The sequence below is a fragment of the Mus musculus genome, chromosome 18, assembly GCF_000001635.26.
Source record: "Mus musculus strain C57BL/6J chromosome 18, GRCm38.p6 C57BL/6J".
In the NCBI taxonomy this organism is placed as follows: Eukaryota; Metazoa; Chordata; class Mammalia; order Rodentia; family Muridae; genus Mus; species Mus musculus.
In genome coordinates, this window is record NC_000084.6 from 77,468,575 (window position 1) to 77,487,864 (window position 19,290).

At 43.1% G+C, this 19,290-nt stretch overlaps 1 protein-coding gene across 1 annotated transcript in view; it reads right to left on the reverse strand.

Moving 5' to 3' along the window:
- Positions 1-19,290, reverse strand: part of Rnf165 (ring finger protein 165) — a 109,027-nt gene that overhangs the window by 12,465 nt on the left and 77,272 nt on the right. The window contains exons 2-3 of the mRNA NM_001164504.1: positions 15,575-15,890; positions 6,900-7,010 (exon numbers count right to left, since the gene is read on the reverse strand). Coding sequence (NP_001157976.1) covers positions 6,900-7,010; positions 15,575-15,890 — 427 coding nt within the window. The remainder of the gene's footprint in view (positions 1-6,899; positions 7,011-15,574; positions 15,891-19,290) is intronic.

Sequence of the window (19,290 nt, forward strand, 5' to 3'; positions counted from 1 at the left end):
GCGCAAAGCCAGAGCACACGCTGCCAACTCTGCCCCTCTGGACAGTAGAACATGGCACTAATAACTCTTAACAAGCTGCCTGCCTGCAACGAGCCATCTCCATGTTCCTCCCAAACTCACACCTAAGACTTGTCGGTCTGAGGCCCCTGGAGTAAAGCCCAGGCCGTTAAGCTCTCTCCAAAGAAGAGTCTAAATGGAGCAGGCCAGGAAAAGCACAAAGGCATCCAGGCAACGGCTTCCACTGAGGACAGGCAGTGGACAAACTCTCATCATTCGGTGAAACCCCTGCCAAGGGGCCCCTCCTGGTGTTCGTTCTTCAGGCTAGAAAGCTACCCTAGCCCACCCAGGCACATCCTAAAAGTCTGGGGAAACTCACTTCATTTAAACTTGAGCTTCACTAAAACGTTCCCAGGTTTGATGGAAACTATAAGCCTACTGGCCTAAAGTGATCCAAAAGTTTCATCAAAGCAACACAAAGGAATCTACCTCCAAGTACATAGTAATCAAAATTTTACAAATCGATGAAGATAGAAGTTTAAAATGAACCCAAGCTTGGAGCAAGAGGACCCTCAGGGAGCTCCAGATCATTGTAGGTTCTCCTATAAATGAAGCGGTCAGGAGAGAAGGAGAGAACGCCAGTAAGGGGAAAGAACTGCCAAGCACGGGGTCTGCACCCAGCAAAAACGATTTTCAAAATGAAGATGAAATAAAGTCCTTTCACATGTGCAGAGGCTGAGCTGAGGCGGTGCTCAGAGGCCAGAGCTACACAGGAAAAGGTAAAGGCAGAGAGGTCGATGGAAGAAAAATCAAGCCAGGTAGAAACTTAGATCCCGACAAAGGGACTGAGGGGGAACTGGCAGCCAATGAGACAGCAGATTATTCCAGGTCTGTGGAGAAAATGCACACAGAGAAACCGGAACATTCTGTCAGAAGCAGAAGCAGGCACACTGCTAATGTGCACCAGGGTCATGGCAGAAGGAATCCTCCGGAAGCGGCTCCGCCAGCAGGGCTGGGTAATTCGCATGTCGGTAACTGTTACTACAAAAAGATATCGAAGCTCACGAAATATATTTTAAGTGTGGGCTGAGATGATACTGAGCAAAATCAACCCCTTTGAGGGACATCAGGGGACCAGCTCCTGGCCCAGAAGACTAGAAACAAGGAGGAAGACCCACGCAAGCAACTGAACTTTAGAATAACCAAATAGCTGATGACTGTTCCATAGTGACGTTGCTCAGCAAGCATATGAATAAGGAATTATTAAATTACCTATCATTTTGTATCCTCCAAAGAAATAAAAGACCCAGACAGAGATCATCAATTGATGCCAACATCACAGAAGAACAGGCAACCACACAGTGTACTTTCTGGTAGAAAAACACAGTGGTATCTGCTAAGAAATTAGAGAGAAAGAGAGATGGGGAGGGAGAAGGATAGAGGGGGGACAGAGAGAGACAGAGAGGGAGAGAGAACTGGGGACCTTTATAGTTTCTTAAGACAGGGTCTTACTCTGTAGCCCAGGACAAAAGAGAACTCACAATCCTCCTGCCTCATCCTCCAAAATGTTAGGATTGCAGGCATGACCTGCCATAGTTCCACTTTTGAGGACTACCTCAGTGATGTCATCAGGATGTAACAGCAAGATCTAGATAAGGGGAACTCTACAGGAGGGGCAGACTAGTCTCTTGGTGAGGTTATCTGTATACACACAGAGAGATAGAGAGAGATGGAGAGAGACAGAGACAGAAACACAGAGAGGCAGAGAGACAGACAAGAGAGACAGGGAGAGAGAGAGAGAGAGAGAGATTGAGATTAAAGGCATTTTTGCTTCCAGCCATGGTTTTAGGTAGCAAAGACTGCCTTTGTCCTTCACTGTAAGCCACTGAAAAACCGGACAGAATACATATGATATCTGCTCTCGGATGCTGCACAAACCATACAGAGTTGTGATCCAGGTGACGCTACAACTCACTGCCTTGCCTGAGAAGGTATATCTGAACCAGAGATACACACAGGTCTTTTAGCAGAGGCTGGTGTTCTCTGAACTCACTGGCTTACTTCAGAAGTCTCACTGCAGGGGAGCCGAGGTCTCTGATATTCCTGGTGCAGTGTTCTGAAGAGCAGGAAGCTGCATCACATGAGAACTCTGCACTGTCCCCTCAAGTGTTTGCCGAATAGCAAGTTCTGTGTGTGTGGAGCAGTGTTTCTCACGTTGTGGGTCCTGACCCTTTTGGGGTCGAATGGCCCTTTCACAGAGGTCACCTAAGACCACTGGAAAGCACATACATTTACATTACAGATAATAACAGCAGAATTACAATTACGAAGTAGCAACAAAATAATTTTATGGGGGTCACCACAGCATGAGGTTGCCACATTAGGAAGGCGGAGAATGGCTGGCGCATCCTGACATTCCACAGAGTGAGCGAAAAGCACCCGTGGGGATAGTGAGTGGGTTCCCAAAAGTCAGACAGATCGAGAAACATTTAAATTCTATGTTTGAGAACGAGACTTCTAGTTGATCACTAAGGGTATTCGGAAGACCCCAAACATTCTTTTAAAGCTGGCCTGTAAGCTCTTTTAAGGCAGATCTAGAGTTCTTGCTGATATTGGGATATTTGAGATCTGCTGCAACAAGACTTAACAAGCCTATAAAGGACAAGCGCATCCACGAGTGCTGTTTGCCAGAACAGAGTTTACCAACACTCCATAAACGACACAAGCAAACCGACTTACTCAGCAATCTATAGCTCAGGACGTCCATTGCTCAACAGGAAATAACTGGTCATGATGAAAAGGACGACAATATCTCCTTCAGTGAGGGGGAAATCAGATGACAGAAATATCCCAACACACGAGAATGACAGTTACGGTGGGACCACCCAATAAAGATGCTAAAATAGCCATTATTACATACTCAAGTACATGGTCAGAAACACAACATGGGAAAGAGGTTTTAGAAAGTCACCTAAACAGAGCTTCCTGGGATTAAAGTAACATCTGAAATGGAAACCTCACTGGGCTGGGTGGGTCAATAGCAGATTTGGATTAGTGATTTAAACATACAGCAATAAAATCAATCTAAATGGAGCATGCAGACAAAAAGAAAAAAAATTAAACCTCAGTTTAATTCAATTAAAACCACTGGTTTAAAGCAAAATTTCTAGTAAAGTATTCAATTATAATATATATGCACATATACACATGTGCATATGTATCCTCCCACAGAAGGAATAGCAATGAATGTAAAAGGAGAAATGTAAATATACAGTTTTTAGTACATGGTTCCATTTCACATAAAGCAATATACCTTATTTAGTTATATTGTATACATGTATAGCAAAGTGACACTATACATATTTGCAAGCTATTAATCAACTAATGAAATAAACAAAATAGTGACACAACTGTGAGCCTAACATCCTAGCATTTATTTCTGACACTGGACCAATCCAAAAGAAGGCACACAATAGACAAAGAGGACAAGACAAACAGAAACAAAACACGAGACAGTGCCTTCAGCTTTAACTGTGTGGGTAATTACAATAAATGTAAGTGTCCCACATATTCCCATTAACAAACACCGATTTTTACCTGGAAAACAACAGTCAACTGCTTGATATTTTAAAAACAAAAACAAAGAAGGTAAAAGGTAGCTGGCTGCGGTGGCATACTGTCTTGAGTCCTGGCACTCAGGAGGCCAGAGGAAGGCTAATCACTATGGGTTTGAGATCCACCTAGAAAGCTGTAGACCAGCCAGGGACATGTAACAAAACTCTGCCTTTGTTGTTGTTGTTTAACCTAGCTATGAGGGCTTTGCCTTGTCTTATTGTATTTTGTTTTGTCCTGTTTGGCTGTTGTCTCTTGGAGGCCCACTTTTCTGAAGAGAAAATGGGGGCAGGGATGGTGAAGGGAGCGGGAACTGTGGCTGGGATGTACTGTATAAGAAAATATTCTATTTTCAGTTTTTTTAAAAAAAGGGTAAAAAAATAAGCTTTGATTTATTTTTTTATTTTATTTTAGTCAGAAAGGAAGAAAAAGGAGGAAGAAGCAAGCACCACTGGGAGAAACTTAGACCGGCGATGTCAGCATCAGACAAAGCAAAATTGGACCTAAAGAGCACAGCCAAAGAAAAACCTAACTGTGAGTCATTTCATTTTGAAGACAAAACAATTGTATGATTCTTAATAGATGAGAAATATATATTCCCAATACTTACAAATAAATCAAAGTAAGTGAAGCAAAAACTGACAGAATTCAAAGAAACAAACAGGGGCTGTAGAGACTGCTCAATGGTTAAAAGCGCTAGCTGTTCTTGTAGAGGACCCGGGTTCAATTCCCATCACTCACCTATCAACTATAAACTATCTGACACTCCAGTTCTAGGAGATCCGACGCCCTCTTCTGGTGTCTGACGACAGTGACAGTGTGCTCACATATAAAAAATAAATAAATCTTTCAAAAAAAATCAATAAATAAAATAAACATTTTCTGTCTTTAAGTCTACAACTTTATATTCTTATGCTAAGTGGAGATGAGTCACGACCTAAAGGTCCACTTTAAGAAGCTACAGAGGAGAAGAGGGAGAAGGAAGAGAAGGAGGAAGAAGAAAAGATAAGAAATGGTCTCTTGGGCCCAGGCCCAGTCAGCCTTCATCAGGGGATGAAATTCACAGACTCTTGCTTTTTAATTTTTGAGCTTATAATATAACTACGTTTCTCCCTTCCTGTCTCCAGACTCTCTTCACTCTCCTTCAAATTCATGATTTCTTTTCTCACTAACTTTTGTCGTATTTATTTACTAAACAGCATAACCCCTAGCAACGATCTATACGCATCTGTTCTTATCCCCAAAGATATGTGTAGACAGATAATAGGTATTATATGATAGATAATTGATAGATGATTGATAGATAATAGATAGTCAGGTGATAGATAGATAGATAGATAGATAGATAGATAGATAGATAGATAGAAAGAGAGATACATACATAGAGGAGTTAGATAGATAATTAGATAATAGATAGATATAGATAGATAGAGAGATAGATAGATAGATAGATGAGAAAGATAATTAGATAATAGATAGATGATAAAATAGATGATAGATAATTGATTGATAGATAGATGATTGATAGATAATAGATAGATAGATAGATAGATAGATAGATAGATAGATAGATAGATACATACATACATACATACATACATACATATATAGATAGATACATAGATATATAGATAGATTGATTGATAGAGGATATAGATAGATAAATAGATAATAAATAGATAATTATATAATAGATAGACAGATGATAGATGATAGAGAGAGGATATAGATAATTAGATAATAGATAATTAGATAGATAGGTAGGTAGATAGATAGATAGACAGACAGACAGACAGACAGACAGACAGACACACAGATAAACAGATAGATGTAAACAAACAAAAAAACCAAAAAAAACCCCTTCTCGGCACCGGGCCCCTCTTGCTGATTACAAGAGAGAACCTACTGCCCCAGTGGGGATAAGACAAGCAGAATGAGCCCAGGATGGGTCCGCACAGGGCAGGGAAATGTGGACCAGCCTCCCAGATCCTCATTCTTCATGTTCCTTGGGGCAACAGGGAATGGGACCCCTGGGAATACAGAAAGATTGAAACAAGAAAGAAGAGCAGATCTGGATGGCTAAGAAAGCCAAGGGCGGGGCTGATGTGCTGCTCTGCTCCTGTCTCTCCCCAGGGAGACCCTCCTCTGTCACCTGTGCAATCCACATACATTGTGGGACCCTATATTTGTGTTCAAATCACTCTCTGTGTACAAGGGCTCTGGGTGCTCCGTGTGTGCCGAATTAAATCAAACTGACTTGACTTGACTGCTGAGGGACAGGATTTAATCCAGACTGCAGTTAAATCTTCCTAATTTGAATCTGCTAATTAGGAAAAAGCTAGGCTGCATTTGGCAGTAGTGTGATTTATCTTTGAAGAGATTGTTCAGTTTAACAGAGAGTCCCCGAGAATGCTCAGAAGACGGGAGACGACAGAGAACGTTTACAATGCTCTTTCTGGCACCCGGAGAGGAGCACGGGAAGCGGGCAGCCAGCAAGAACTACACTCTGTGTCATTCTCACCTGTCCTGGAAGAGCCTCCAATGCCACCCTGACCGAACCAGCTTTCCTGACCCAAGGTGTGGGAGATGATGCAGCTTTTAAAAAGTTGTCCCTCCTTTTCCACTGAGGAATACCCCCCCCCCCCAACACCAACTCTCTGAATGTCCCTGAATGGGCTGCAGAGTCCCAGAAGTACAGGCAATGGAAAGGCTTCCTAGGGCACCTGTCTCTAGGACACTACAACGTCCTCCACTTCCTCCTCTGCTCCTCTCCACAGTCCTAAGCTTACCTCTAACCTCAGTCCGAGTCACGCTCTCTGCACCGCCTTTCTTATACGCTCTACCATTTCTCTGTGGATTCTTCCCTCCACCAGGAAGCCTTCCCTGACCACACTAGCATCTCTGAATTCGCCTCCCAAGCTGTACTCTAGAGTCCCCTGGTTTATAGTACTACTGAACTTAGGAAACACGTCACATCCTGTCTCCCTTCTTTCTGGCAGGACCATGAACACTGAGCTCCAGTCTTGGCACAGGATAGTGCCCAGCTCCACTGAGTGAATTCCTGCATCCAGACCCTGTAGGTGGGTGGGTGAAGTAGACTCCAAAGCTGACTGGACTGAGGACTAACCTGCATCATTCAAAAGTGATGAAAACCAGAAACTCCACAGACCTGTTGCAATCTCCCCCCTCCTTCCCTCCCTCCCTCCCTCCCTCCTTTCCTCCCTCCCCTTCCTCTCTCCCTTTCTTCCTCCCTCCCTCTCTCCTATGCTCCCCAGTATCTGGAGACTCACCAGTCAGTGCCCTCAGCCAGATACCGGGGCTGAGGTGTCTGCAGTTGGTGGCCAAAGTCGAAGCTGGGGTGAAGGCGGTGGGGGTGGACAGACACTCGATCCTGATTCCGCCTGCACAGAAAGCAAGGATGGCCAGTGTGTTAAGGGCTGCCTGAGCCAGTCAAGCTCACAGGAACTCTGAGTGACACCCCCTCCACCTACTATGGATGCCCCATTCCGCTATCCCTCACAGAAATTGGAGTTCCCAAACACCAAGGGTCAGGTAGGCAGAAACCGTGTCCCTGAGTCTGTTCATGCTCTACCATCATGCTCTTCTCTCCAACACACTCTTCGTAGCTTTCAAGGCCCAGGTCAGAGTTAGTCTCCTCCAAGAAGGCCTCCCTAAACACACTAAGTCATGGCAGCCTTTCTCCTTGACTTCATACAACCTTGTCCCAGCTACCCCAGGCCTCCAGTCACCTGTCTATGACCTAGCTCAGCAGTGGACCAGTTCTCCCAAGCACCCTTGGGAGTCCCTGAAGCACTTTTCAGGTAGCTTGAGAGGAAAAGCTATTTCTCTTTTCACTCTTTACTCTCTTTCAGGCCAACGGTGGAACTTTCCAGAAACTTTGTGACATAGGACTCTTCAGGATCTCATACGGAAGCAGACAGGAGGGCACAGAGAAGTTCTGTTAAGTTGTGTGCCACAGAGACTTGCAAATACATTTTGAGTGGTTCTCACTAAGTTGATACATAGTCCTTTTGCATATGAATATCTTATAGCCCTGAGAACCACAGGCTGCTGCAGCCAGGGAAGCAGATAAGGTAGGTAACTACAGATCTTCACCTGCCTATCCTCTCTCCAGATACAATCTCCCAGTCTCACCGCCAGCTCTGTAGCAGACCATATGCTGGGGTCTTGTCTCACCATCTGTCTTATTCCCAGAGGGTTAACCAGATTCTGGTGGAACACCCTGCTTTCCTCACTCCTGGAGACCCCTGAGCACTGTTTCTAGCCCATCCCAACTTCTAAGTATCAGCTCCCTATACCTAGAAACACATTTTACCTGGAACCCCCCAGTGACCACACCTGTCAGGATGCCAGAAGAATTTCCTACCCGGCAATACACAGCCACCATACTGTGGAACCAGAAACCAAGGAACAAAATCACCCATTCACCAAAAATAAGACCAGGTATCAGCACCTAGAATTACAATCTTCCCAAACCCAGTTGCCTAGACACCGACATAAAAACACAATCGGTAACAGCAGGGCAGTGTGTCTCCAGTAAAGCTCACAAGTGACCACACCTACCACAAGAGGCCCTGAGGAACACAGCATAGGCAGAGCACAAGGAAAAGTCTGTAAAGTCACCTGTACGAATATGGCAGAACTCCTCAAAGAGGAAATGAATGAATCCCTTAAGGAAATCTCTGAAAACACAAACAGTGGAAGGAAAGGAATAAACCATTCAAGACCTAAAAGTGGAAATAGAATCAATAAAGAAGACCCAAACTGATGGGAATCTGGAAGTGAGACATTTAGGAATCAAACAGGAACCTCAGAGACAAGTCTCAGCCACAGAATATTAAGAGACAAAAAGAGAATCTCAGGCATTAAGGAAACAAAAGAAGAATGGGTACCTCAGTCACAGAAAATGTTAAATAAATAAAAATAAATTCCGTCACAGAGCAACCAGAAAATCTAGGACACTATGAAAAGATCAAATCTAAGAATAATAGGAATAGAAGGAGAAGACATAACAGGAAGAAGACACCCAGGTCAAAGGCACAGAGAATAGTTTCAACAAAATCATAGAAGAAAATTTTCCTAACCTAAAGAAGGAGATACCCATCAAGGGACAAGAAGTATACAGAACCCCAAATAGACTGAACCAGATAGGAAATGTCCTTTGGCATATAACAATCAAAACACTAAGCATACAGCACAAAGAAAGAACATTTAAAACTGCAAGGGAAAAAGACCAAGTAACAGGTAAATGCAGACCTACTAGAATTACACCTGACTTCTCCATGGGGACTTTACAATCCAAAAGGGCCTCTTCAGATGTGCTACAGACTATAGATGCTAGCCCAGATTATTATACCCAGCAAAACATTCAATCACCATAAATGGAGAAAATAAGACATTTCTAATAAAACCAAATTTAAGAAATATCTATCTATAAATCCAGCACTACAGAAGGAGCTAGAAGGTAAACTCCAACATAAAAAAGTTAACTACACTCAAGAAAACACAGAGAATAAATAGTCCCAGGCCAGAAAATCAAAGAGGGAAAATACACACACACATACATACACACACACACACACACACACACACACACACACACACTCACACACACACTAACACACACACCCTGCATGTATGCACATACCACCACCACAACAAAATAACAGGAATTATTAAGTGTTCATTGATATATTTCCCCATCAATGGTCTCAGTTCCCAGTAAAGACACAGACCAACAGAACACCCATTCTTCTGCTGCATCCAAGAAACACATTTAACATCAAGAATAGACCTCACCTCGAGGTAAAAGGAGGGGTAACGATATTCCAAGCAAACTGACCTAAGAAGCAAGCTAGTGTAGCCATTTTAATGTCTGACAAAATAGACTTCAAACCAACACTAATCAGAAGTGATAGGGAAGGACACTTTATACTCATCAAAGAAAAAATCCGCCAAGAGGACATTCCAATTCTTAACATCTATGCTCCAAACAAAGGGGCACCCAAGTTCACAAAAGAAACACTATTATAGCTTAAATCACATATTGACCCTCATGCACTGATAGTGGGAGATTTTAATACCAATAAGCAGGTCAAAGAACTGCAGCTCATAGAACTGTCTCTAAGACTTCCCACATATTCGGACACAAAGCAAGTTTCAACAGATACAAGAAACTTCAAATAACACCCTATATCTTATCTGACCACCACGGATTAAAGCTGGATATCAACAACAACAAAAAGAACAGAAAACTTAAAAACTCATGAAAACTGAACAACTTACTCCTGAATGAAAAAAAAAATGAGTCAAGACGGACAATTAAGAAATTAAGCTGGACATAAGGACACAGTCCTTTAATCCCAGCACTCAAGAGGCAGAGGCAGGTGGATCTCCATGAGTTCAAGACTAGCCTGGTCAACATAGTGAATTCCACAACAGCCAAAGACACATAGTGATACCCTGTCTCAAAAAGAGAGAATGAAAAAAGGAAGAGAGAAATTAAAGACTTTCTAAAACCAGATGAAAATGAATATGCACCATACACAAATTTATAGGACACGTTTATGGGACATGGAGGTCCTGAGGGGCAAGTAAAGTCATAGGATTGTGTGCTTGCATTAAAAAAACTCATTAGAGAGATCCCACTACTAGCTTAACAGCACACCAGAAAGCTCTAGAACAAAAAGAGGAAATCACACCCAAAAAGAGTAGATGGCAAGAAATGATCAGACTTGAGGCTGAAATCAATAAAATAGTAACAAACAAACAAGCACATATAAAAACACAATATAAAGAATCAACGAAACAAAGAGTTGTTTCCTTATGAAGATCATTAAGATTGACAAATCCTTATCCAAATTAACTAAAAGGCAGAAAGAATATCTAGATTTACAGAATTAGAAAAGGAAGGAAGGAAGGAAGGAAGGGAGGGAGGGAGGGAGGGAGGGAGGGAGGGAGGGAGAGAGGGAGGGAGGGAGGGAGGAGAGAGAGAGAAAGAAGGAAGGAAGGAAGGAAGGAAGGAAGGAAGAAAGAAAGAAAGAAAGAAAGAAAGAAAGAAAGAAAGAAAGAAAGAAAGAAAGAAAGAAAGAAAGAAAGAAAGGACATAGCAACAGACACCGAGGAAATCCAGAGAATCATAGAGATATACTTTTAAAAACCTGTACTCCACCAAATTTGAAAATCTAAAAGAAGTGGATAATTTTCTGACTAAATACCAGTTATCAAAGTTAAGACAAGATCAGATAAGCAATTTAAACTTATAACCCCTAATGAAACAGAAGAAGTAGTTAAAAGCCTCCCAACCCAAAACAGCTCGGGCCCAAATGTTTTTAGTACAAAATTCTACAAGACTTTCAAAGAAGAGTTAATACCAATACTCCTCAAATTACACCATGAAACAGAAGCAGAAGGAACATTGCCCAATTTATTTTACAAAACCACAATTATCCTGATACCAAATCGCATAAAGACCCAGCAAAGAAAAAGCATTATAGATTAATTTCTCTTATGAACATAGATGCAAAATTTTTCAATAAAATGCTTGCAAATCAAATCCAAGAATCTAGCAAAAAAAAAAAATCATCCACCATAATCAAGTAGGCTTCATCCCAGAGATGCAGGGATGGTTTAACGTATATAGATAAATGTAATCCACCACATAGACAAATAAAAGGAAAAACAAAAAAAAAACAAAACAAAACAGGATCATCTCATTGGATGAAGAAAAGGCCTTTTAAAAAGTCCAATACTCTTCATGATAAAAGCCCTGGAGAGATTGGGGATACAAGGAACATATTGAAACATAATAAAGGCAGTTTACAGCAAGCCCATAGCCAACATCAACATAAATGGAGAAAAACTCAAATCAATTCCATTAAAATCAGTAACAAGATAAGATTTGTCTGCTCTCTCCATACCTATTCAATATAGTACTTAAAATCTTAGCTTGAGCAATGAGACAAGGGAAGGAGATCAAAGGGATACAAACAGGAAAGGATGAAGTCCAAGTACCTTTATTTTCAGATGATGTGATAGTATACACAAGTGACCCTAAAACTCCATCAGGAAGCCCCTAGAGTTGATAAACACTTTTAGCAAAGTAGCTAGATATAAAATCAGTTCACAAAAATCAGTAACACTCCTCTATACAAATAACAGACAGACTGGGAAGGAAATCAAGGAAGCAACACCTGCAGTAGCCTCAAAGAATAGAAAATATCTTGGGGTAACTCTAACTAAGCTTGTGTGATTAAACAAACAAACAAGCAAGCAAGCAAGCAAAAACCCTTTGAGACATTGAAGAAGGAAACTGAAGAAGCTATCAGAAGATGGAAGGATCTCCCATGTTCATGGACCAGTAGGATAGTAAAAATGACCCTCTTACCAAAACCCATCTACAGATCCAAAGTTGCAACACAATTCTTCACAGATCTTGAAAGAACAATTTCTCAACTTCATATGGAAACACAAAAACCCAGAATAGCTAAAAACAACCCTGAATAATAAAGAACGTCAGGAGGTATAACTATCTCCGATTTCAAGTTGTACTACAGAGTTATGGTAATTTAAAACAGCATAATATTGGTACAAAAATAGATGCGTTGATCAGTGGAATTGAATTGAAGACCCAGTCGTAAATCCACACACCTCCTGACACCTGATTTTTTTAAAATAAAGAAGCTAGAAATTCACACTAGAAAGAAAGACAGCATTGTCAACAAATGGTGCTGATCAAACTGGGTGGCTGCATGTGGAATGCACATAGATCCACCTGATGGCTGCATGTAAAAGAATGCACATAGATCCGCACTTATCACAAACCTTAGCTGCAAGTGGATCAAGGACCTCAGCCTAAAACCAGACACACTGAACCTCATAGAAGAGACAGCAAAGAATAGCCTGGAACTTATTGACACAAGAAAAGACTTCCTGAACAGAACACCAATAGCTCAGGCACTAAAATCAACCATTAATAAGAGGAACGTCATACAACTGAAAAGCTTCTATTCAGCCAAGGACACCATTGTTTGGACAAAGCAGCAGCCTTTAGAATGAAAAATGTTTGTCTTTTTTTTTTTTAACTGTACATCCAATTGAAGGTTAATATCCAAAATAGGTAAACAACTCAAAAAACTAGATATCAAGAAAACAAATGACCCAATTAAAAATGATCTAAACAGAAAATGTTTTTAAAAAGAAACTCAAATGGCTGAGAAACACTTAAAAAAAATGTTCAACGTCTTTAGACATCAGGGAAATGCAAATCAAAACTACTTAGAGATTTCATCTTACACCTGTCAGAAAGGCTAAGATCAACATGACAAGTGACAGCTCATGCCAGCAAGGATATGGAGTAAGGGGAACTCTCATCCATTGCTGGTGGGAGCACAAATTTGTACAGTCACTACAGAAATCAGTGTGGAGGCTCCTCAGGAGGCTGGGAACAGATCTACCTCAAGACCCAGCTATACAACGTGGGTATGAACTCAAAGGATGCTCCATCCTCCCACAAGGACACCTCCCACAAAGTCATGTTCATAGCCATGAAAACCACCTAGATGTCCCTCAACAGAAGAGTGAATAAAGAAAAAGTGATATGTTTATGCAATGGAGTATTACTCAGCAGTTACAAATAATGAAACCATGGAACTTGCAGATAAATGAATGGAAGTGGAAAAATCGTCCTGTGGGAGGGATCTCAGACCCAGAAAGGCAGATATGGTATGTATCCGCTTATACGTGGATATTAGTAGATAAGACAGTGATGACCAAGCTACAATCCATAGAACCACAGATAGTAGGTATGGAAAAAGGGGCTCGGGGAGGTAGGGCAGACAGATCCCATTAGGAAGGATAAATAGAATGGTTAGTTATGGGTAGTGGATAGGGGGCTGGAAGTGTAGGATCAAGTGAAGGGGAGGGGGTAACAAGGGAGGGAAAACAGAGAGAAACAGCTAAAATCAAGGGTCATTTGAGGAGTGGTATGGAAACCTAAAAGCTTCCTAAAATACATACATATGTGAATGAAATCCAAATGAAATCTCCAAATAATGGAGGCGACAGACCCCCAGCTGGGCATCTCTTGTCACCAAATGAAGTTTTCAGTACCAGGACTGAGTTACATATCATTGAGTTGTTGGCCAAAGTGAATCCCCAACCAAGCCAGACCTGCCAAGACCACAGGTTGCTCTCCACAAGCTGACAGCAAGGCCCCATTCCTGAAGACAGCACCACACTACCCACTGAACAGGTATGAGTTGAGCTGGTGCCTACACAGAGCTGCCCTTCATCCTTACATACTAGTGTCTTTGTTACGGAAAGGTACTTTTCACACTACCAAAAGAGAAATGTCAACACCAGCCCAGCCACCAACCTTCTGATCTACAATGCTGTCCTGCCTGCAAGATCTGCTAGAGCAAAAGTGTCACAAAGCTTGTCCAACCAATATCTGATTCAAGTTCCAGTCCACGAGACGGAACCCATACCCGACACGGCTTGGGTGACCAAGAACGTGAAACTAGATAGCCCTGGGATCCAGGGAAAACTAAAATACTACTGTCCTAAAAACAAAACAAGCAACCCAGCAACAAAATGACTCCCAATAACATTCTGCCATGTTTATAGATCAATGCCTTGTTCAGCCCATCATCAGAGAGGCATCACCCCTGCAGCAGATTAAACAAACACAGAGACCTCTGCATGATGCCTCACGCAGGTGGGGGAGGGAGCAGACCTTGGGACACAGTGCTCTAAATGGAATGACTCCATCAAATCCCTCCCCTCAGAACTCAGGGGACTCCTTGGAAGAGGAAGTGTAAGAGGCAATGGGGGTGGAGGACACCAGGTGAGCAAAGCCCTCGAAATCAACATGAGCACAGCTCCTATGAACCCAGAGACACTGAGGCAGCATGCACGGGGCCCGAGCAGATCTGCACCAGGTCCCCTGTGTATATATTATGACTTCCAATTTAACGTTTTTTTATGGGACTCTTGGGCCTTCTCTTGGACTCTTCTCCCGCTGTTGATTTGTTTTGTCTAATTCCAACTGTTATTTTTTTTGTTGTTGTTTTACCTTATTTTTACATCATATTATTATCTTATCATCTTATTACATCATATTATTATCAACCCTTAGAAGCCTGTTTTCTAATGAGAGACAGAAAGGGGGTGGATCCCAGATAGGAAGGAAGATGGGGAGAAACTGGGAGGAGCAGAGGGAGGGGAAACTATAATCAGGATATATTATGTGAGAAAAAATTCTATTTTCATTAAAGGGATTAATGGTTAAAAAGAACATTTAAATAATTTACCATATGGTGTCTATTGTTATTTTTAGTGAATTAATAGATACTTTAAATTTTCTAACATGTTAAACTAATATAAGGTCTTTGTAGTCAATTTTGTGTGTGTGAAAAAGGCCCTGAAACCTAGAAGATTGAGAAGTGCCCAGCTGTGCTCATCCATTTTTTTCCGTTACAGTTGAGGCTCAGAGGAAGGTAGTGACTTGCCACATCAGGATATTTGATCCGCTGCTAATTTTATCCGGTTACATGGGCATACAAGCCACACTCTCCAACTCTAACCTCCAACTAGACGTTGGCCCTTTGGAGGCCAAAGCTGGAACCAGTCATTTCCATTGGTACTCTGGTATTGGGAAACCCAGAATTAAGCCGCCATGAGAGCTGGAGAAGACTTGCTAGACCTCAAATCTTCCGTGCAACAAAAGTCCACCGTAAGAATCACTGGCCACTGCTTACCCAACCCCCTAACCCTGAATCTGGGTGATGTGAGGGGTCATGCTAGGGTCTGACCTAAATGAATGCCACTACCAGAGGCAAAAGGCATCCGCTGAAGAACACACTTTGTGACTGCAGCTATTCTTGGTTGAAAGAAGCCCCGCCCATCCCGGCCCCGCCCCCTCCTCCGCCCCGCCCCTGCCGACCTGGGATGCGAGACGAGCCTGCGGTGCTGAGCTTCCAGGAGCTGCTGCTGCAGCAGGTATTGCTGGTGCAGGGCCTGAGGTAGGAAGGAGGGACCTGTGACGTCCTGGAACTGCAGGGTGGGCAGCGGGGTCAGCGACTGGTGCAGCGTGCCACTGTGCTGGTGGGCCGGGGCCATGTGGGCGCTGAGGCCCGGCTGCGACTGCACGGGGTGGGCCAGCGGGAAGTCCGGGGCTAGCTGCTGCGGCTGTGGGGGGCCCAGGTGGAAGTGGCGGCAGGAGGTAGCGTGAGGATGCTGAGACCTTTGAAAGGGGGCACCTGTGGAGGCAAAAGACAGAGATCTCCTGAGGACATGCAAAGGGCTCTCCTACCTGAGCGGGGGTCCCCACCCCTGGACAACCTGGACCTTCCTAACACAGCTGATCTACAGCTTTACTATATGTGCCCCCCCACACCCCGTCTTTAATGCTCCACATAAAGGGTCTGTGTGCCTTAGCTTAGGGCGTGTTTGCTTTAATGTTAAGCAACGCAGCCTTTTTTTTTTTTTTTTTTTTTTTTTTTTTTTTTAATAAATGACACGTGCCAGAGGGTTTTAAGGACTCCTAAAGCCAGCCTGACCTTCTTGAATTGGCCTCCTTCTGAATTGCTGGGGGATCACCTGAGGTAGGAAGGAGAAAACTGTATATAGAGAAAGTTTAGGGTGACCTAGCCAAGCCCTGGACTTTACAGAAGAAGTTCTATACCAGCATAAGCCACTAAAAATATTGTGTTACAGTTTTAAGCAGGAAGAGATCACACAGAAAATGACCTTTTAAAATACCAGTCAGGCCCAGCGTTGTTGGCAAAGGCCTTTAATCCCAGCACTCGGGAGGCAGGTGGATCTCTGTGGATTCAACACCAACCTAGCCTATATATCAAGTCCCAAGACAGCCTGGGTTACATAGAGAGATCTTGTCTCAAAAGGAAGTGGAGGTGGGGGGCTGTTAAAAAAAAAGTTAATAAAAAAATGAAATACCAATCCATTTATTAAGACTAGACTTTAAAGCAATCAAATCCAGGTGTAAGCTGGAGGCCAGTTTTATTTAACTAAGACTCCAGTGTTCTGTGGCTAGAATTGAGTTGGATTACAAAGCTTTGCAAGACGCCCTGCTAGATCATGCGGCATCTGAGGGGTCCTTCAGTGAGGCAGCCAGCAGACTTGGCGCTGCAGAAAGATCCCCACTGATGTAAGAGTGAGGGGATAAGAAAAAGACAGGGCCTGGGGAAACAGGAGCAAAGACACCAGCAGATGACAGATGTCAACAGAATTTGGAGAGCAGACGGGGAGTTGAGCAAAGATGAGAAATCAGAAACGCAGCACCTACCAAAGGCTCAGTTAGCAAACAGTGGCCGGACCATGCCGGGGCATGGGGGGGATAGGAGGGTCAGGAATGAAGGGCAGCAGCTATGCTGGAAGGCAGGAGACAGTGTGGGACTAAGAAAACTGAGAGATGCTAGGTTTGCCCACTGGGCAGCTGCACCCACAGCTCTTCCCTTTCCCATCCTCCCAGAAAGGTCTCAGTGCACAGGGGAGGGGACACCAGGCATAGAAGGCAGGGGGACAGATAAAGCAAACAGGGTCAGGTGAAAGTCTATGGGACTTTGGGACCCTCTGCTTTCATCTGTCACTAGGTATGTGACATTGCTCTTCACAGGCACATTGGGCTGGAAACAGGAGTTGGGGAGGGGTGGGGGTGCGTCTTCAAAGAAAGTTATTGTTCCCACAGGTTCTTGTGGTTCAAAACCCTCCAGCTGGCTGGAGAGACGGCTCAGTGGTTAAGAGCACTGACTGCTCTTCCAGAAGTTCTGAGTTTAATTCCCAGCAACCACATGGTGGCTCACAACCATCTGTAATGGGATCCAATGCCCTCTTCTGGTGCTGTCTGAAGACAGCTACAGTGTATCCATATACATAAAATAAATAAATAAATAAATAAATATTAAAAAAAAAAAAACCTAGAACACTCCAATATAATATGTAGCTTCCTGGGGCTGGAGAGATGGCTCAGTAGTTAAGAACACTGACTGCTCTTCCAGAGATCCTGAGTTCAATTCCCAGCACCCACATGGCTGCTTGCAACTGTCTATAACTCCAGTTCCTGGGAATCTGACACCCTCCCACAAGCATACATGCAGGCAAAACACCAATACACATAAAATGAAAATAAATACATTTAAGAAAATATGTAGGAACCACTGTACCCTGAAGCCCACTACTTGGAAAGCTATTTCTCATATATGTGCATAGAGCCTCTAAACCTACTATGACTTAATCAGGCATCTCAATGATGACCAGTTTTTTTTGAAGAAAGGTAAAAGGGAATAGAGGAAAAGATACTTTTATATGAGAGAAAAAAATCCAAGAAAGAAAAGCAACAAAATAGGAGGCCATGCTCTAAAAAGATGCAGTGTTCCCACGCACACTGCTGCTCAGGACTCCAGACAGTTCAGGGAACCCGAAAGGTTGTCTGGAGGAGAGGAGGTTGGGAAATGGTATTTGAAGGCATTTTACACATTGACAGAGATTTTGATAAGAATCTAAATACTGTAAGAAGCAAAGCAGCCCTAAAGGGACAGGGACCATCTCCAGGGAAATAAAACGTTATGTAAGTTAGTGTAATTATTACACACTACTTGGGTCAACACTAAACAATATGTACCAACCATAACATAGTTAATAAACTGCATTAGGACAAAAAAAAATCATCTGAAGATCATAAACAGGGGCCAGGAATTTTAAAATCAACTAATAGCAATCCAATGGCTTAGTCTGAAATTTACATAATAATGCACATGATTCAGGAAGTAATTGCCTAGTTCCAAAGACTTAGAAACATAGGGCCGTGGAGTATCTGACTCGGGATGGGTCGGGTAGAGGCAGAGTGTAGCTTCATGGCCAAGGTCCACTCATACTGAAGTTTGTAAATGACACACACCTCATATAGACTTTTGTAATGGACATATTTGAAAAGCAAAATGAAAATAAAAACAAACACACAACGAAAAAGGAAGAGCAAATCTGCACGGCACGAGGTGGGGGGTGGGGAGGGGTGGGAGGTGGGAAGGGAACCAAGGGCGTGTAAATTTAAGAAACCCCTGCACAGGCGCAGAAGGCAGGTGGGACCACACGGGAAAGAAATGGATATGTGTGTATGCTTATTTGTTTGTTTTTTAAAAGATATTGATGAGACTAAAGCTAACTCTACCATGGAATTACGTGAGACCCACACAGGTAGTTTTAACTTTCCGCACCAATAGACGGGTAAAACTCACTTTAAATATATGCAAGAACATGCCTAAAATGCTCTTTTAACATGTGCTCAGTGTAAGAATGCTCTCATACAGGGGTCCATGGTCAGCTGTGGTGTCGCCCTTCTGACGCTTTCCATGTGGTGTATTCTGTGGTACGTGGCTGCCCTGGGCATGGTGCAGCCAGCAGGAAGAGGTCAACACCATCCACAGAGCACAGCCGTCCAGCCTTTCCCACATGGCCTTATCTCAGACGGGATGAGGAGCCCTATCCCTCCTACCTGTGATGCCCAACACACCATAGCCTGGCATTAAAGCTTCATACTTCCTGGTCTCCCTAAATCCAGAATGGTGTGGCTGCCTGGCATCTGCCTGGTTACAGGAGGAGATAGGGGAGGGGGGACAGAAGGGCTAAGGGGCGGGGGCGGAC